The sequence below is a fragment of the Dromaius novaehollandiae genome, chromosome 2, assembly GCF_036370855.1.
Source record: "Dromaius novaehollandiae isolate bDroNov1 chromosome 2, bDroNov1.hap1, whole genome shotgun sequence".
Taxonomy (NCBI): domain Eukaryota; kingdom Metazoa; phylum Chordata; class Aves; order Casuariiformes; family Dromaiidae; genus Dromaius; species Dromaius novaehollandiae.
The window spans coordinates 32,900,912-32,917,294 of NC_088099.1; the positions used below are offsets into that span (position 1 = coordinate 32,900,912).

Genomic DNA, 16,383 nt, shown 5'->3' on the forward strand with positions numbered 1-16,383 from the left:
CAGATTTAAGGTGAGGTTAAGGCTGTGTTTTTAAGGGCCCTTAGTATGGTAGCTGAATTGGGCTTTGAAACCTATTATTGTTGTTATTATTATTATTGTAATTGTTGTTATTATTTCCCCTTATATTTTCTTAGGCAATTTCCATGCAGCTAAGAATACATAGTGTATAATTGCTAAGGTATGCTAGTGAATTAGTCCAAACTGAGTTCTCAGCAGTGTGAAAACGTTAGGGTGTTTTCTAAATAGCTAAGAAAATACAACATGGAGGTTATGTCAAAATGTCTTCTTATCAGAGCAGTGAGTGTAAATTGCACATATACTCAGTTTACAGAGGAGACTGATTATTCGTCATCTTTGACCTTTGCAAAAGTATAGCTCCCAGTATGGTAACAGTTACCTTTTGTCTTAAAAAATGATTAGTTTTTGTAGAAAGTGCTTTTGACTACCCATTTAAGGAGATAGCTGTAATCAGAAAATTGGCATCATCTTATTCAGCAAATCAATATGCATTTGGAGTTATATCTGTTTCATTTTTAATAAAAATTTTGTCAGTGGAGAAAGTGTTTTCAGCTCCTTCACTGTAGCCGTTGTAGAACCAAATGAAGGGTGGGAGAGTGAGCAAGGTCCTACTTTGCTTTTGCATCAGCAGTAAAACTGACATTCAGTAAGACTTAGATTTCTAAGTAAGTTACTTGTGATACTAAGGCATGTTCTCTGAAAACATTTAAATACTTTTTCAAATGTTATGTCCAGAAAGCAGAACCCTTGATATTGGGCTTGAATGAATGAGAGAAATTGCATGCATGGTCTGACTCTTGAGCATTACCTGCAGTAGTGCACTTTATGTCTAGAGCAGGTAATGGATGATGTACACTAGTGATCACAGCAGTTTAAATGATAATGCAGGTTGGGCTAAAATGTTTTCAAGAACATTTGTGCCAAATGCACTACCCCAGTAAGGAATCTGAGTCAGCCCCAGGATTTTGGGTTAACACAGAAAAGTCAGAGTGGGAAAAGCGTCTCTAAAAAGTGTCCCAAATCCTGTCTTTGCAGGATCTCTTGCCAAATTTTAGTAATTCCATAAATCAAAGAAAGTCAAAAATCAAAACTGTGGACAAGTAGTCAACTAACAAGCAATGTGTGTATCTGCTTAACAACACTCTGCACGCTTCCAGACTTGATGGAGAATAAAATAATTTTTCTCAGTGGGAGTAATTTAAAGAAAGTGGGGAACAAGTATCAGTGGATCAACCCAGCCTTTGAGATTAATATTGATCATAGAATTTCCCATCTTCCCATCTTCCCTTCCCCACTTCCCATCCCTGTTTTTGTATTGGAAAGATTTATTACAAAAAGATTAAATTACCGTTCTAATGTAGCAAAATCAGTGGCAAAGGAGAGAGAATGGAGTGTACTTTTTCTGACTCAGCTCTGTGCTTTGTCAAATAAAGCACTGTTTACACTTTTTTACTATATATTTTTAAACAAATGTAGCAAGGATGATAGCTGGATGATTCTTGTAATTTTTTTATAATTCACAATGAGTTACAGTGTGTCTGTTTAATCAGTAGAACAATAGTGTGAATTTTCATTTCTAATACAATTCAGAATTCTCAAAGTAGTAATTTCTTTCTTTCTTTCTTTCTTTCTTTCTTTCTTTCTTTTTTTTTTTTTTATGCATTTTCCTACTCCCATGTATAGCAAACAGTACTAGCTTACTGATTAAGTCCTAAACTCCTTATTTTATTGAGATCTGTAGTTGTGCAAGCCATCCAAGATAGGGTAGAGAAGGATTTCAGGATATATCTTTAGTACATTACCCTGTGCCAAAGCACAATAAAAATGTGCCAAAATACTGATTAATGGTCTTAAAACACAAGTGTTCCTGTGAAATAGCAAAAATGCCATTTTCTGCTTGCAATAAGTCTACCTTATATCAGAAAGAAGCTGGTAAGTAACATCTGGTACATAGACATAATTTTTTTGAGTCCATGTTACACACGCCTGTTCTGTAGTCAAATATAGTTTGGGTTCCAGAATTTTTTAAGGTGTGGTTTAATCCCTCAGCTAATATTACAGTGTCTGATACGTTCGCGTAGGTCTGGGTATGTAACTTCCCTGCAACAGTACTTTGCAATAACATAACCGCAATTTGATCTTCAGTTTTCTCAAAGTTTCTTTTTTAAACGTGTGCTAGGTACGGAATGAAAAACAGTATCATTTTTCAGGAAAACATTTGTTTGTGAGTTTCAGGGTACTTTGTGTGTAGGGCAGAAAGCTCGCAGTGGGGAGGAGGGAGTTTGGGGAGAGTCAGCATGGCCACTGCACAAGGCTGCCTTTAAAATATGCCGTCCCTTGTACCTGCAGCACAGCCTGTCTGCGCAACAGGCAGCCGGCCCGCACAGAGGGGTCAGCAGGGATGGAAGCACACCACTTTTTATCCCACACCTTTGAAGAGGAATGTACTTTCTCAAGAGACATGGATGATCAAGCCTCTTGAGTCTTGCAGGTTTTGAGGAGACAGATTTACTAAGAGATTTTTGAATTGTTTTCGTTTAGTTTTTGTTGGGCCTTCTTGGAGGGGGGCATAAATAGCAACAGATTATCTCTTTTGTGTCCCTCCAGTTTATTACACTGTTTGGGATCACATATACTGCTTTAAGGTATCATTCCTACACATGGTAATTTGAGAATATAGGCATACAGTAGTAATGAAACAAACTGCCTCAGATCAGTAGATCTCATTCGGTCTGTAGGGCTACTGGGACCTGTTTGTTGTGCATTTTCCTTTAGAAGGGGGTTGTTTTTTGCCATACCTCTACAAAGAGTGTTAAAGAGTTAAAATGTAAAAGCTGTTGTGGTCCACCATCAGGATGCGTAATAGTAGATTATACAACATAGTCTTCTAGGATGGGGGCAGGTGGTGCTGCTGAGTACTTAGGCTTGCCAAGACAGTCAGATTAGACTGACTGGCAGGTGGGAGTCTGGAGAGCCAGGGAGTTACCTTGGACTGCAGGGGAAACACCAGGAGCGCCAAGGGCAAGGTCACTTCTTGGTGCTCCCCATTCATAGCAAAGGTCAGGAATGGGTATCAAGATGAACAAGGTCAAGTCATACCTGACAGATAAACAGTTAACTGTGAGGATCATACTGCATGCGCCAAATGTTAGTCCTGGAGGATGACAGGCTGTAGCACACGTGGGCTCAAACCCAGTTGGGTGGGGTCTGTGTTGCTTTTGAATGGTTCCTCTTAACTAGTTACTTAGTAGTTTCTGACCAAGAAATGCAGGGTGAGATATCCAGACCAGAAGTAGGAACCTACTCAATGTTTCCGTGGGATTTGTCATAAGATATTCTTTAGTACTAGAGCAGCTGGCACTATCCAGACAGCCTCTGCTTCTTTCAGAAGGAGCTTGTATTTCTGGTCCACAATTATTAAACACATCCAAGATGTGAAAGTACTTGCTGACATTAGAGACAAGTCTCTGTTAGTCTATGAATCCTCTGCTTTCCTCCAGAGCTGCAGGGAGTGAGAGCAGAGGTCTGTTTCTCTGCTTCTTCCTCAAACTCAGTTCATTCAGCCTCCATTTGCTCTCTGACTAAATGCAGCACGTACCTCTGCTGCCATCCATGACTTTCCCAATAGTCTGCACTGTGCTATTCATAGCTTCCCTGCTGGCACCACGTTTAGAAAAGTACCATTGAATTTCTCTCTGCTACTATTGGTTCAAATACTGAATAGTAGCAACATTTGCTTATCTGCAAGTCTGGAAGCCAAAATTGCACTGAATTTAAGCACAGGTCAGATTGGATAGTTGCAACAATTAGAAAATATTTACAGTGGAAGTTAAGGTTTGCAAGAACTGAATGTGGGTCCCATTATTCCTCTTGGCCTAATGTCTGTTTGCCTGAAGCATGTATCTTTTTAAAACTCTGCTGAAGGTCCAATTTTTCTACTTCCTAGCAGTTTCTGACCCCATTAGCTGCTGGAAGGAGGCTTAAAAATGAACAAAAGTGTGAATATTGCTCTCGGGTTTTTAATAGAAAGCTAAAATGTTTGTTGCACACTTTTATTGTCAGTGATTTCTTGGGATAAGAATTTTCTATCCATGTTTCCTGTTGAATCAGTGAAGGAGTTCACAATATGTGCTTATCTTGTGATGTGGGCATGATCCTCCAAAAGTAATGAACATCATATTTCACATTTAAGTAACATAAAAATATATCACTTAATACTTCTGATATAGCAAAATTGGGAATGTGGTGGCATTTAGGGATGCCATTTTTAATTTCTGACTAGGGCTGCCTATAGGAGATTTGTCGTCTTTGCCAGATTGGGAGCTGTTTTCTGGGTTGAACCAAGTCATGGAACCAGAAATGGTCATGTGTGCCGTCTACTGTCTGTGTTTAAGGAGGCAGTTTAAACAAGTGGTCTCCTGCTCCTCCAGCAGAGCAAAGCTGCCATTACATGTGCAGTGCTAACCAGCTTATATACTTAATGACATATCGAGGCATTTAATTCAGAAGTAACTCTTGAGGAAGCAAGCAAGGGATACTGAATTTTATAGGATAGAGTCTATGCTATGCTAAGGCTAGGTTTCATGACACCAGCAACAACAAGAAGCCCTTCATCTTTATGAGAATTTCAGTGGAAGATTCTGCTTCCCTTTGCTGCTTCTGCTGTGTGAGGTAGGTGTGAGCAAGAGGCGGGCAGGACAGAGATAACTGCCACCGCTAATCCTCCCCCGGCACAAAGTCCATTAGGAGCCAGTGATGTAAATTAGAGTAGAAACCCTGCTGTCTCTCCTCCCCCAGTGTCACAGAACCAGCTCCACGTGCCCACCAATCTTTCTGCAAGCACAACTTGTTTGTAATGGAGAAATGCAACCTAAGTGTAAGTCTGATCTTTTGCCATATCATAGACTGATACCGTACATCAGTAAGATCTCCGCCAGTTCCCCCACTCACCTTTGAGGTTTCAGGAGCATTAGCAAAACTGAGACACAGGCATCTGGGAATGTCTTCAGCGTGCTCCTGCTTCCCAAAGTTACGTAAGAGAGTATTTGTGCCTATCTAATTTTAGGTCCTCTTAATTATGCTCAAACTGGACATCTAAAGTTGACAGTACAAGTACTTCCTGCCATCTTTCTTCTATATTTACACCTAATTCACTCATCAACCCCCAGAAAGTTCACGTAATTTAAGCTCAATTAATTTCAAGTATTTTCACTTTGATTTGGCTGTTCCTTTCTGGAAAACCCCTGGCAAGTGTAGTCCTACAAAGGCATTTTAATTAAGCTGCCAGCTACTGAGCTGCCCCTCTGAGGTATTAGTCGCAGGAAGATGACAGCCGTCCACTTCGCAGCCTCCTCTGACTGCCTCACGCCATGCTAGGGCTTGCGATCAGTTGCTGTCTGTGTGACCATGGCATGCCATGTCTCTGGGCTGTCCTGAGCCTTGCTGCTCCAAGTGCTGCACGAACACCGCAAGCTTGGTGGCGAGTTGAACACGCTGAGCTACAGATGGGTTCAGCAAGCCAAGAGAAGGGATAATGTTAGAGCCAGCCACCTCCAAGGGACTCTCCCTCATTTCACACCTAATAATTGCCCGCAGTCACCTGTAGGAAACTACCTTGCTAAAGCTGCGTTGTGTTGAGGGGTTTAAACAAGTAAGTCAGAGGCCAAGAAATCCCTTCAAAACACAGGCGCCTAAGTCAATTATCATGCTGCTCATTTCCTCCTTTTCTGCTTGGAGAGAACTTACTGTTTTCTCTCAGCTCAGGTCCTGTGCAGCAAGGTCTTGCAGCAGTTCAGCCTCACAGGACAACCTATCCTTTTGTGAATAAATCCCAGCAACCATTTCGTACCTCATGGTTTTACCTCTCATGGTTGGGATGGAAGATGAGGAAATATAATTTGTAAGCACAATTAATTTTACAAAATCATGATTTTAGTATGGTGATGTAATAACACTTTAACAAAGCTCTGGGAGCAGTTCGTGCCTCCCAGCTAAGTGCAGAAAGGGGTTTTTTCTTTCTCTGGGAGGAGAGTTAATTCACAGTTATTTTGCGTATCATTTTATGGACCAACAGAAGTACTTACACCAGTGATTACACAATTACCCTGTGCTTTTTGTGAAGTAAAATAGGAAACTGAAAATGTTTCCTGAATCAGCCCCTTCCCCCTAAACTAGCATGGCTTGGATAAAATAGGCATGGAGGAGAAATGGCCATTTGTCTGATACAAAAAGACATCTGCAAAATATTCTTTGTCTTTTTATGTATGACATACCTCACCTGGATCCCTGGGAAGGTGATGGAACAAATAATTCTGGAAATCATTTCCAAGCGTATTATGAACAAGTGGGTGATAAGGAGTAGTCAGCATGGATTTACGAAGGGGGAACTGTGCTTTACCAAACTGAGAGCCTTCTACGATGAGATAACTGGCTTGGCAGATGAGGGAAGAGCAGTGGATATTTATTCGGACCTCAGCAAAGCTTTTGACACTGTCTCCCATAACATCCTCATTGGCAAACTGATGAACTATGGGCTAGATAAGTAGACAGTGAGGTGGACTGAAAACTCACTGAGCTGCTGGGCGCAGAGGGTAGTGATCAGCAGCACAAGGTCCAGTTGGAGACCAGTCACTAGTGGTGTCCCTCAGGGGTCAATCCTGGGACCAGTACCATTAACTTCTTCATCAATGACCTGGATAAAGGGATAGAGTGCATCCTCAGCAAGTTTGCTGATGATGCACAACTGGGAGGAGTGGCTGATACACCAGAGGGTTGTGCTGCCATTCAGAGGGACCTTGATAGGCAAAGAGGAACCACATGAAGTTCAACAAAGGGAAGTGCAGGGTCCTGCACCTGGGGAAGAATAGCCCCATGCACCAGTATAGGCTGGGGGCTGACATGCTGGAGAGCAGCTTTGCAGAGAAGGACCTGGGGACAGCAAATTGGACATGAGCCAGCAATGTGCCCTTGTGGCACCCATTCTGTGCCACAACATCCATTCTGTGATTCTGTGAAATATTTACTGTATTTTAATAATCTCACAGGTTATGTAAATAGCTGCTCTTTCCACTATTCCCTGGGAGTGAATCTGGGAATCTTTGTATTGCATCTTTACAGAGATAAAATTATGTATTATAAAGTATATGTGAAAGTTGTGTATAATAACTCCACTAATTCTAAGTCGTCGGAACACTGTCTTTGAAAGCTTTATACTTTACTCTGTTTCAAAGTTCTCTTTAGTTTAGAATTGCTTTTTGGTTGCTATCAGAATTATGTTTTGTTTTTTTCCTCAAACTGAAAATACATTTATTATATCAAAACAAGTGTCGTTATGGGAAAAGAACCAAGTGTGTCCAATGTTTTTCCTCGTAGTAATACTTGATTCCACTTTTTGGTTGTCTGCTAAACCACTTCAGGAGAGAAAACATCATTCTCACACATGCACATACACACACACACATATTTGAATGCCCACGTATTTTGCCCTGAATTCCAGCTATATGAAGCGGTGCTGTGGAACACACCCAGGTAAGGTATGATCGATCCAGCTTTCACTCTCTGTTGCTGGTGCTTTGCAAACCACACCTGCAGAACTGTTTTGAAGCAAATAAACTGTCAGTAAATATTTCTTCCTAACAGGCCTCTGAGTCACTCTGCAAGCTGGAATATTGTCTTGCTGCAGTATACAAGCATATGAGGTTTTTTTGTGAAACAGGGAAGAGAAATATACTGCATGTTTCACTGTTATTTATTTTTTTCACATCAAAGCCTTTGAGGTAAAAGTAAATAAATTTATTTTTCTGAAATATTATTTAATTCAGGAGAGAGTAATCTTGTTCTGACTGGTCTTTCTTGACCAGTACATGCTGAAATAGTTTGAAAAATGGAAGGAAAGACAGACTATGTTTAAATTCATCTGTAACATTGTTTGCATGAGCTTTTTATTCAGGGTATTCAGCCAGTGGTTCTGCGAGCTCAGAAGTGTGGGGCTGGTAGACAAGATCTGCAGTGGATTTTAATATGATATTTAATGTTTACATGCCACTTTCTTTTTCTTTCCAGGGTATATACCCAGTTACTTAGACAAGGATGAGCTATGTGTAGTATGTGGGGACAAAGCCACTGGATATCATTATCGCTGCATCACTTGTGAAGGTTGCAAGGTAAATGGCCTGGTGGGGAAGTGGGAATTAGAAATAGCTCTCCAGCTCCTTCTCCATTTATACAGACATCCTGAACCGCACTGTCAAATAAAACAAAGACAGATTAGAAACGAATAAGAACATCCAGTACTGATGATAAGCCGTATTTGGCTGTGCTGCTGATCTTCATATGCATAAGGGATATATAGTTGATTTTTGCAGTGTTTGCTTTGGAAAAGAAGACAAAAAGTTAGATTTTTTTGTTGCTGTTCTACTGTTAGCTTTTATTTTTCTGTTTTTAAATGTTTCTTTGGCCTCATTCTCAGCCAGTGCTCATCAGTGTTTTCCCGGTGACTTCAGTGAAGCTGTTTATGCAATAGTTGAGATTCTGCCTGAGAATTTGTTGTGATTGCCGGTGTGGCTGTGCCTCTCATAGTTACTGTGAAAAACCAAAAATGAAAATCCTTTCCACATGTTCATACCATAGTAACATCCAGCACCTTAGAAAGCATCGACATACAGTTAAAAAACTTTTTTTAAATTATTTGACTTCTTAAACTTAAGCATATTGAAATGTGCTTTTGATCCTAAACTGGCTCTTCAAGCTACATGAAAAAATCAGAGAGATTACTTTGAGCAAGTAAATAAAAACATAAACAAAAACTGAGTAACATAGTCAAGCAAATCTTAAATGATTTCACTGCCATAAATTTCCCTGAATAGCCTGAAATCCTGTAAGAAAGCTATTCTTTCCTGCAGGAAAAAAGTGCTTTTCTAAACAAATGGGACCACACATACTATGCACTGGTGTCATGGGACTAAGCCACAAAAGTCATACTCTGTTCATCCCCAAAGTCTGGAATATTTGAATCTGAGATTTTGGTTTGGGGTTGGCTTTAGAGTCCCATATCATAGTAATTCTTACATTGATTTAGCTCCTTCAGTTGTACAGCATTGCCAAAAGTTAAATTTATGAGATGGACAAAGACCTAAATATTCTATGTATAGCAGGTTTGTGGTAAATTCATAAAGGTTTTATACACATGTAAGTATATAGGCGTGCATATGAAAAGTATGTATGGGGAATATTCTGGAGCTGAACAAATGATTCTTACACATTCGTATTCCATATACCAGCCTGAAACAATACATAAAATGTATGAATATGACTTAATTCAGGTATGACGACAAGAAAGCAATAGTGTGGCATTATGAAATAGCTCTTTCTCCCAATCTCCCTACTAAACAGCTACCTGTCAACTTTTGTGCTAAGGTTTTTGTTAGCTATTATAAAAATACAGCATATAAAATCTACTTATATCTTCAGATACAGTTCGTCTGATGTACAGTTTGAAATAATGTCTAATGCACAAGAAACTGAGCTAACAATTTGCAACAAGTAAATAATTTCTTTCTCCTAGTTAGAATTGGCTTCCAAACAGACTGTTTTGTTTTGTTTTGTTTTGCTTTGCTTTTTTTGTTGTTCTTTGTGCAAATGTAATCACTGTACAAGATGGTTTGGCAGCTATTTTGAGTGGACTCTTTCAACCCATGCTTTGGGATATTTGTGTATACATTTCAAGGTGTATGATTTATTTTCAATGTAATCAATTCTGGATAAATTAGCATTTACTGGTTGCTTCCACACAAAATTATTCAATTTTATAACTACATTAATCAGCGCCAACAGCCAAAAATTTGCTTTGGCAAGTGTTCTGATGAACAAAATATGCTCACACATGATTTCTGAAGAATAAATAGTAAGGAATGTGAACGCAATTAAAGCAACACTGAGCTGTGATGTCACTGAAATATTTCTCCAAGTTGTGCCTATTACCTCTATTGCTATATATATGCATGGTAAGGGAACTTAAGAAAAGAGAGGTAGCCCTACAATCAAATGTGCTTGCTTTTATTGGTGAAACTCAGATTTTATACTTTTTTTGTGATTACACTTGCTTTCATTATAGTTTGGAAATCCCATTTCCATACTTTGCTGTGTGCACGTGTGAAATTTCGAATGGAATATAGGAGTCTGAATCATCTGTTAGAGGAATCAGATGTAGCTATATGCTTGACTGTAGCTGTGCACACCTATTTATGCATATGCAAATGTGGACAGAACACAAAAAATAAAGGTGGCATATAAATTTTTTTAAAGGCACGAAGATTAAGGCTGAAATCAGTAGATAGAGAAGTGGATAATCTGTGATGAAGTGTTTGCACAAGTATAGAAAGAACCCTCTCTATCACATGGTATCTAGAAATGAGCAAAATGTTTTTTACAAAAAGTTTCTGAGACATATAAAGAAGTGGGAGAATAAAATGTTCTGGTCCCAACACAACTGGTGAAGAGCATTAGAGTAATAAAGGTAGAGCTACATTAAGTACCGTGAAAAGTTTGGAAAACAAAAGTTCAGTACCACTTTCTGAGATTCAGTAGAGATTGCTCCATTTCTTGCTATAATGAGAGATTACCTCGTGTTTCTGGGCGACCAGAGCTGCCTTTGACAGCTTCAGGGAGGAGAGAGACGGATCCTGTCTCTAGGATTTCATCTCAGAGATGAGAGTGGATCCAAAACCAGTTGTTGGGTAGGTAAGAATTTGAGACCTGATACAAACCCCACATAAGGACATCTTGCCCTTGACTTACTGGATTTGGGTTCAGGCCAACAGGTCGCAGTCTTGCAAAGACTAAAGACAAATACTTTATGCAATTCGTTTTGACTTTTCAGGTCTTTGCATTATTAAGGAAGAAAGAGTTGTACTCCTAGCTCAAGCAGGATGTTTTAAGATAAAATTCTAATGAGGACAGTGCTCTTTATTGTTTTCACAGGAGTTAGGAAGTTGAGTTGAAAAGTAGACTCATCTATATGTTTTAATTCAGCATTCCGTGTTAAGGGAAAATACACCCTGTCTGCTATAAGATATTTCCTCATGTTATTTAATATGATTAAAAACAGACCCTTTTTACTAGTGAAGACACATCTGAAGAGACTAATCATTAGGTAAAATCCTAGTTCTCTGCGATTTTGCCGTTGGTTTTGTGGAAATTAAGGCCATTCATAGTGGTCTTGGTAATATGAGCTGGGTCTCAGTGGGCTTGGTATGTCAGGATGGTCCCAAATTGCTTTGCTGAATGTGGATGGTCTCAAACAATGGTGAAATCTCAAACTAAAGTTCAGTCTAAAATTCTTTTTTTGCAGCCTATCTTGTTCATATTAGTGCAGTCAGGAGAAATTGATTCAGCTCTCTCTGAAGTCAGTGACAAAATTCATTTTGAAATTAGTACGAGGATTAGGTCCATAACTTTCAGAGAGAAGTTGTGTGTAATTTCTTTAACTAAGGCCAGACCTGTGGGATATATAAATCAGTGACTTCAGTGAAGCTACATTAGCTTGCACAAGCTGAGGATCTGACTTCAGTTCCTGTTGCTGTTGGCAGCAATATCTTTATTGGTGATGTTTGCTCTGGATACAGAGGTTGGGGTAGGTAAATATGAGCGAATTCCTCTTCTCAAAAGTACAGATTATTTGAAAATTACAGATCTATTATGTAGAACCAAATGCAAAGACTGGGCAAATTGTGTTTGACTGCAAAATTCTTTGTGTTGCCTGGATTTGTTTGGTTGGTTGCCTGGTTATTCAGCTTTGATGGAAACAATGGAGGAGAACTGTTCATTTTTAATCCCTTTAAGCAGCATGAGTTGCTTGCACACAGCCATTTTTACTAATTGCAATAACAGAAGCGGCCCTTTAATTAAAAGTATGTATATGTCTCTTATATCCCTTGAAATGATTGTGTAATGTAGAAGTGGGCTTGAAATAAACTCTCTAGTCTAAATAAAAAAAAAATAAGACAAAACATAAGGCTCAAAGGACTTGGAAGACGTAGAGTCAATCCTGTACCTCAAGACAGCATTCCTTATGCCTTTACTTATCTCAAATGTCTATATATTTTTAATTTTTCATGAGGAAATGTTTCATAAAACAGAAATACCATGCACTAGCAGACTGTTTTGTTCCTTTCCTCTTTGCGAGTTTCATGGAATAAAGTATTTTATCTTGCATATGTAGGTGAATGCACACCAAACCAAAGTGCCTCCCAGTTCAAAAAATTGCACACAGTACTAATGCTTTCCAATTTATTTATTTATTGCACTTAGGGTTTTTTTAGAAGAACCATTCAGAAAAACCTCCATCCAACCTATTCCTGTAAATATGAAGGAAAATGTGTGATAGACAAAGTAACAAGAAACCAGTGCCAGGAATGTCGCTTCAAAAAATGTATCTTTGTTGGCATGGCAACAGATTGTAAGTATACTTTTCTCTTTTTTTTCATTTCTCTTTTTTTTATTTGTTTGTTTGCTTAAAGTATGTTGATTGGTGAAGGTTGTTTAAGTAGAGCAGAACTGCTAGCGTTTTTTGGTTTTAATAATTTGTACTCAGGATTAATGTTCCTTGCATTAAACCACTTTCGTAAAGCTATAACCTCTTGTTTAGACGTTACCAAACTGGACCTTCGCCTGGCTTTAGCAGCCTGTGCCACACTGGGATTGTTCACTCTTAGGAGGAGAGGAGGGGGAAATGCATCTGGATGGACACTTTGCTTGAAAAAAAAATCTTGTTTAGAAAATTCTGGAGGATGTGAAATTGAATGTCGTCGTATGAGTCATCCTGCAGTTGTTTGTTTTATTTTTAGCCATGAAGAAGTTATCTACTGAAAAGAACTCTACTTGTGTTCTAAAGAGCTAGAACATATGGCTGTAAGATTAACCCTTAGGGGTCTTCTTTTCCTGCCGTTGTGCTGGGATTTACACTAATAACTTCAATTAGTGTAAATGGGAGAAACTCATGTAAATCCCCCTGTGCATTAATGTTAATGGTTGTTACCACTGTAATCCTCAGCAGAAAACTGAAAGGGAGACAGACTTGATAAAGAAAAACAACATAAAAATATTCTAGCTTAATATTTTTAATTGGTAATTTAAGGTATAACAGTGTTTTGTGTATACAGAGAAACAGAAGAAACAATCCAATTTCATTTTAGCCAAGCAGAACTTCAGGAGAGGGAGCTGGGTAACTCGAGATCGTCAACCCCTGCCCCGTCCGACAAATTAGACAATGATTAGCCTCAGCTTTTTGGCACCTCTGTAGAGTAAGAAGCTGGTTTGAGTCTGATTCTGACCGGCACATATCAATACTAGAAAGCCACCTCTGTGGACAGCACATACGGATGTGCCAAAGGAGCTGTCATTGCCTTTTTCTCAGTCCTCCGAAAGCTTTTCTGTATTGGTTTTATTTGCTGTGAATAAGCATCTAAAGGCAATGGTAGTATACATAATATTACAAGAAAGGTAAGTCATTCTATGCAGTCCAGGCTTTTGAGAGATTGAAGTTTGGAGAGAGAAATAAGAGAACTATGTCAACTCCAGGCTGTCCCAAAGTACTTCTTCACCAATTAGCTAAGGTGTTTGCAATCGATTAGTGCACCAGGCATAGAATGGACCAAAGATCAGACAAGCCTAAGAGCTTCCTGCCATTTCTATTTGCTTTTGCCCCTGCTAGTGGTGTTGGATGACAGCAAGCGGTTGGCAAAGAGGAAGCTGATAGAAGAAAATCGCGAAAAGAGACGTCGGGAAGAGTTGCAGAAAACAATCGGGCACAAACCAGAGCCAACAGACGAGGAATGGGAGCTGATCAAAATTGTCACTGAAGCACATGTGGCCACCAATGCACAAGGAAGCCACTGGAAGCAGAAAAGGAAATTTCTGGTAGGCACAGTAGCCTTGTACACTGCTCTTGCTGTCACATTCTTTTATTATTTCCTTCAAAGTCCCTTCCTAAGATGGCAACCCCCAAGAGGATATATCTGCTGGTGTGTCTATGTATATGAGAAATGGATGATTTCTACTGTTACTGCTTGCTTATTCTTGGCTGAACCTCAATATCTGATCAAACCATGTATTTCAAAAGATAAACAGCATGTTGCTGAGTTAAGGCTTAACCAGCTGGATGCCCTTAATGTGTTATGATAGGAAAAAGCAGAAAAGTAGTTTCCCTGATGATTAATAAGTGTATCAGTCTATAATACATACTATGTCTTTTTGTGTACGTATATATTCAGGGATAGTTGTTTTCATTAGGGACTAACATACAACATATTGTAAATGTTATAAAACAACAGCAGGTTTTAAATGGAAGCTGATATTTTTAAGTAATAACTTGTGCTTGTTGTTTTCGCATTCCAAAGTGAGCACATTTCTTAAAATAAATTTGACAAAGAGAAATTCATTTCAGTGAAAGCAGGATGATACATACACTATAGCATTGGGATGGCATACTATAAGACTGAGGTTTTCTGCCTGTAACTAAGGATCAGAAAATACATGGTGGTGTGTGATGCTCAGCCTTAGAAAAGGATTTATTTGATTTTTCTAAATTGATTTTTTAAAGGAAATAAATGCAGCATACAAAATGCTTACACAGCACAAAAGAAGGATTGGCGACTGCATGCGAGGAATACAAGGGGATCTTTAATAGTCTGTGTATACCAAAGCAGATAGAGAATATTCATTCTTTGCAAGCCTAGGTTCCTGCTGCCTAGCTCACAATGGGAATCTTGATCTACCATTAACCTACTAATCAAACCAGCTGATCCCTTTTGTAATATTTTGATAATTACAGTGGCAGTGCTCATATGTGTGTATGTATGGTCACATGTTTGTATTAGCATGCAGGAGGGAAAACACAGCCAGTGCCTGCCAACAAGAAGTAACAGAGAATTTTTCCAATTTTGCTGCATAGCAAGGTTTCCTTCGTTGCTTTTAACAGGCCAAAAGCCTGAAACTTGTTCTTTAATGTCAGCTGCAGCAATGCATTTGTTTACTTGGACAGGAGTATTGTTCCTTCAGTATCATCTGGTTTGGGATAAAAATCAGGGAGCTCAAGAGTAGGGTTGGGAATGAGGACATAGGCAGAAAGCTGGCAGGGGCAAGGCCACCATAGTGTGGTGGGTCGGGGACATGCAAGTCTGGCTGTGTAGGCAGTGATGCTGGAGGGAAGGAGCACCCAGCACAGGGCTGCCAGGGATAGTTGGGGGAGATTTAATGACGGGGCTCCTGGGAGAGGGAACAGCCATGGCAGAGAGCAGGGGCTGCAGCTGCAGTGGGCGATTCAGAAACCGGCAAGGATTTCCGCAGTTGGTTCCTAAACCAGACCAGCCTGCGCTTGGTGCAGCCCTTGGTGCAGCTCCAGGGCCCCCTTGGATTTTGCCACGGTTTCCAGGTAAGCGTAGGGAGCTCATTGATGGCTTGCAGTGGGTATGGCAGGGGAAGGGCAGGCTGGTCTGAAAACCCTGACGGAGGGCTCTTGACATCCCCCCAGCAGAAGCTGTGGAAGAGTCAGAGGAGGGACTGCAAGCCCCAGGAGCTGCAGTCAGTTGTTAGGCAACTGAGGCTGATTCTCCAAGAGCTTCTTTGAGGTCTGGACCTCTTTCTCTGTTAAGGTGAGGTAGGTGGTGAATCCCCTCCAGCTGCTTGCCCATCTGGAGTACGTTGGTTTTAGCTAGTGATCTTGACTTCTTTGGGCTTTCACACAGAAACACTGTGTTCTCTCTTTTCCTCCCTAACAATGTTCTGTGTGGTTGTAAGCGTTTGGTTTTCTTGCTTGGAAGTGAGGAAGATTGTTTATCATGAGTACATAGACGATGTGGTTTCATTTCCCAAGGTTCAGGGAGGGGGGAACCTAGAACTGGGATTATTTGAGCTTTTTAGTAGGAACCCCTAGATAATTGAGCCCAGTCCTCTTCATTGTTCTTTTACAATTGGTGCTTGTTTTATTAGTGTGTTGCTGAGTCTTTTTCCTGGAAGAAGTTAGATTTGGATTCAGACTGATGACAGAGCTGTGGAAGGGTCTTTTATGAAGTGTTGCTTTAAAAAACTATTGAGCACACGTTTTTATGGTAGACAGAAGTTTCAGCAACTCCCCCACTTAAGTGGCCTTATATAAATGTCATGGGCTCCATCAGTCTTAAAGGCATTCTTCTCCGAGTCTTACGCAGCTTTTAACTTTCTAAAGTGAACAAAATGGAACCTCTACATAATATTTTTATACTGCAGAGCTGTACTTGGCAAACAGAAGAACAGCTTCAATATGTGTTTTTTAAAATACATAGTAACATTGACAAACTGTCATAGAATCAGGTGAACAAATCAAAATGCAGT

General features: G+C 39.7%; 1 protein-coding gene across 20 annotated transcripts in view; it reads left to right on the forward strand.

Annotated features, from left to right (window-relative positions):
* The window catches only part of THRB (thyroid hormone receptor beta), a 175,902-nt gene that overhangs the window by 146,597 nt on the left and 12,922 nt on the right, over positions 1-16,383 (forward strand). For all 20 annotated transcript variants that reach the window (XM_064506180.1, XM_064506190.1, XM_064506182.1 and 17 more), the window contains 3 exons: positions 8,080-8,180; positions 12,325-12,472; positions 13,727-13,932. In XM_064506180.1, coding sequence (XP_064362250.1) covers positions 8,080-8,180; positions 12,325-12,472; positions 13,727-13,932 — 455 coding nt within the window. The remainder of the gene's footprint in view (positions 1-8,079; positions 8,181-12,324; positions 12,473-13,726; positions 13,933-16,383) is intronic.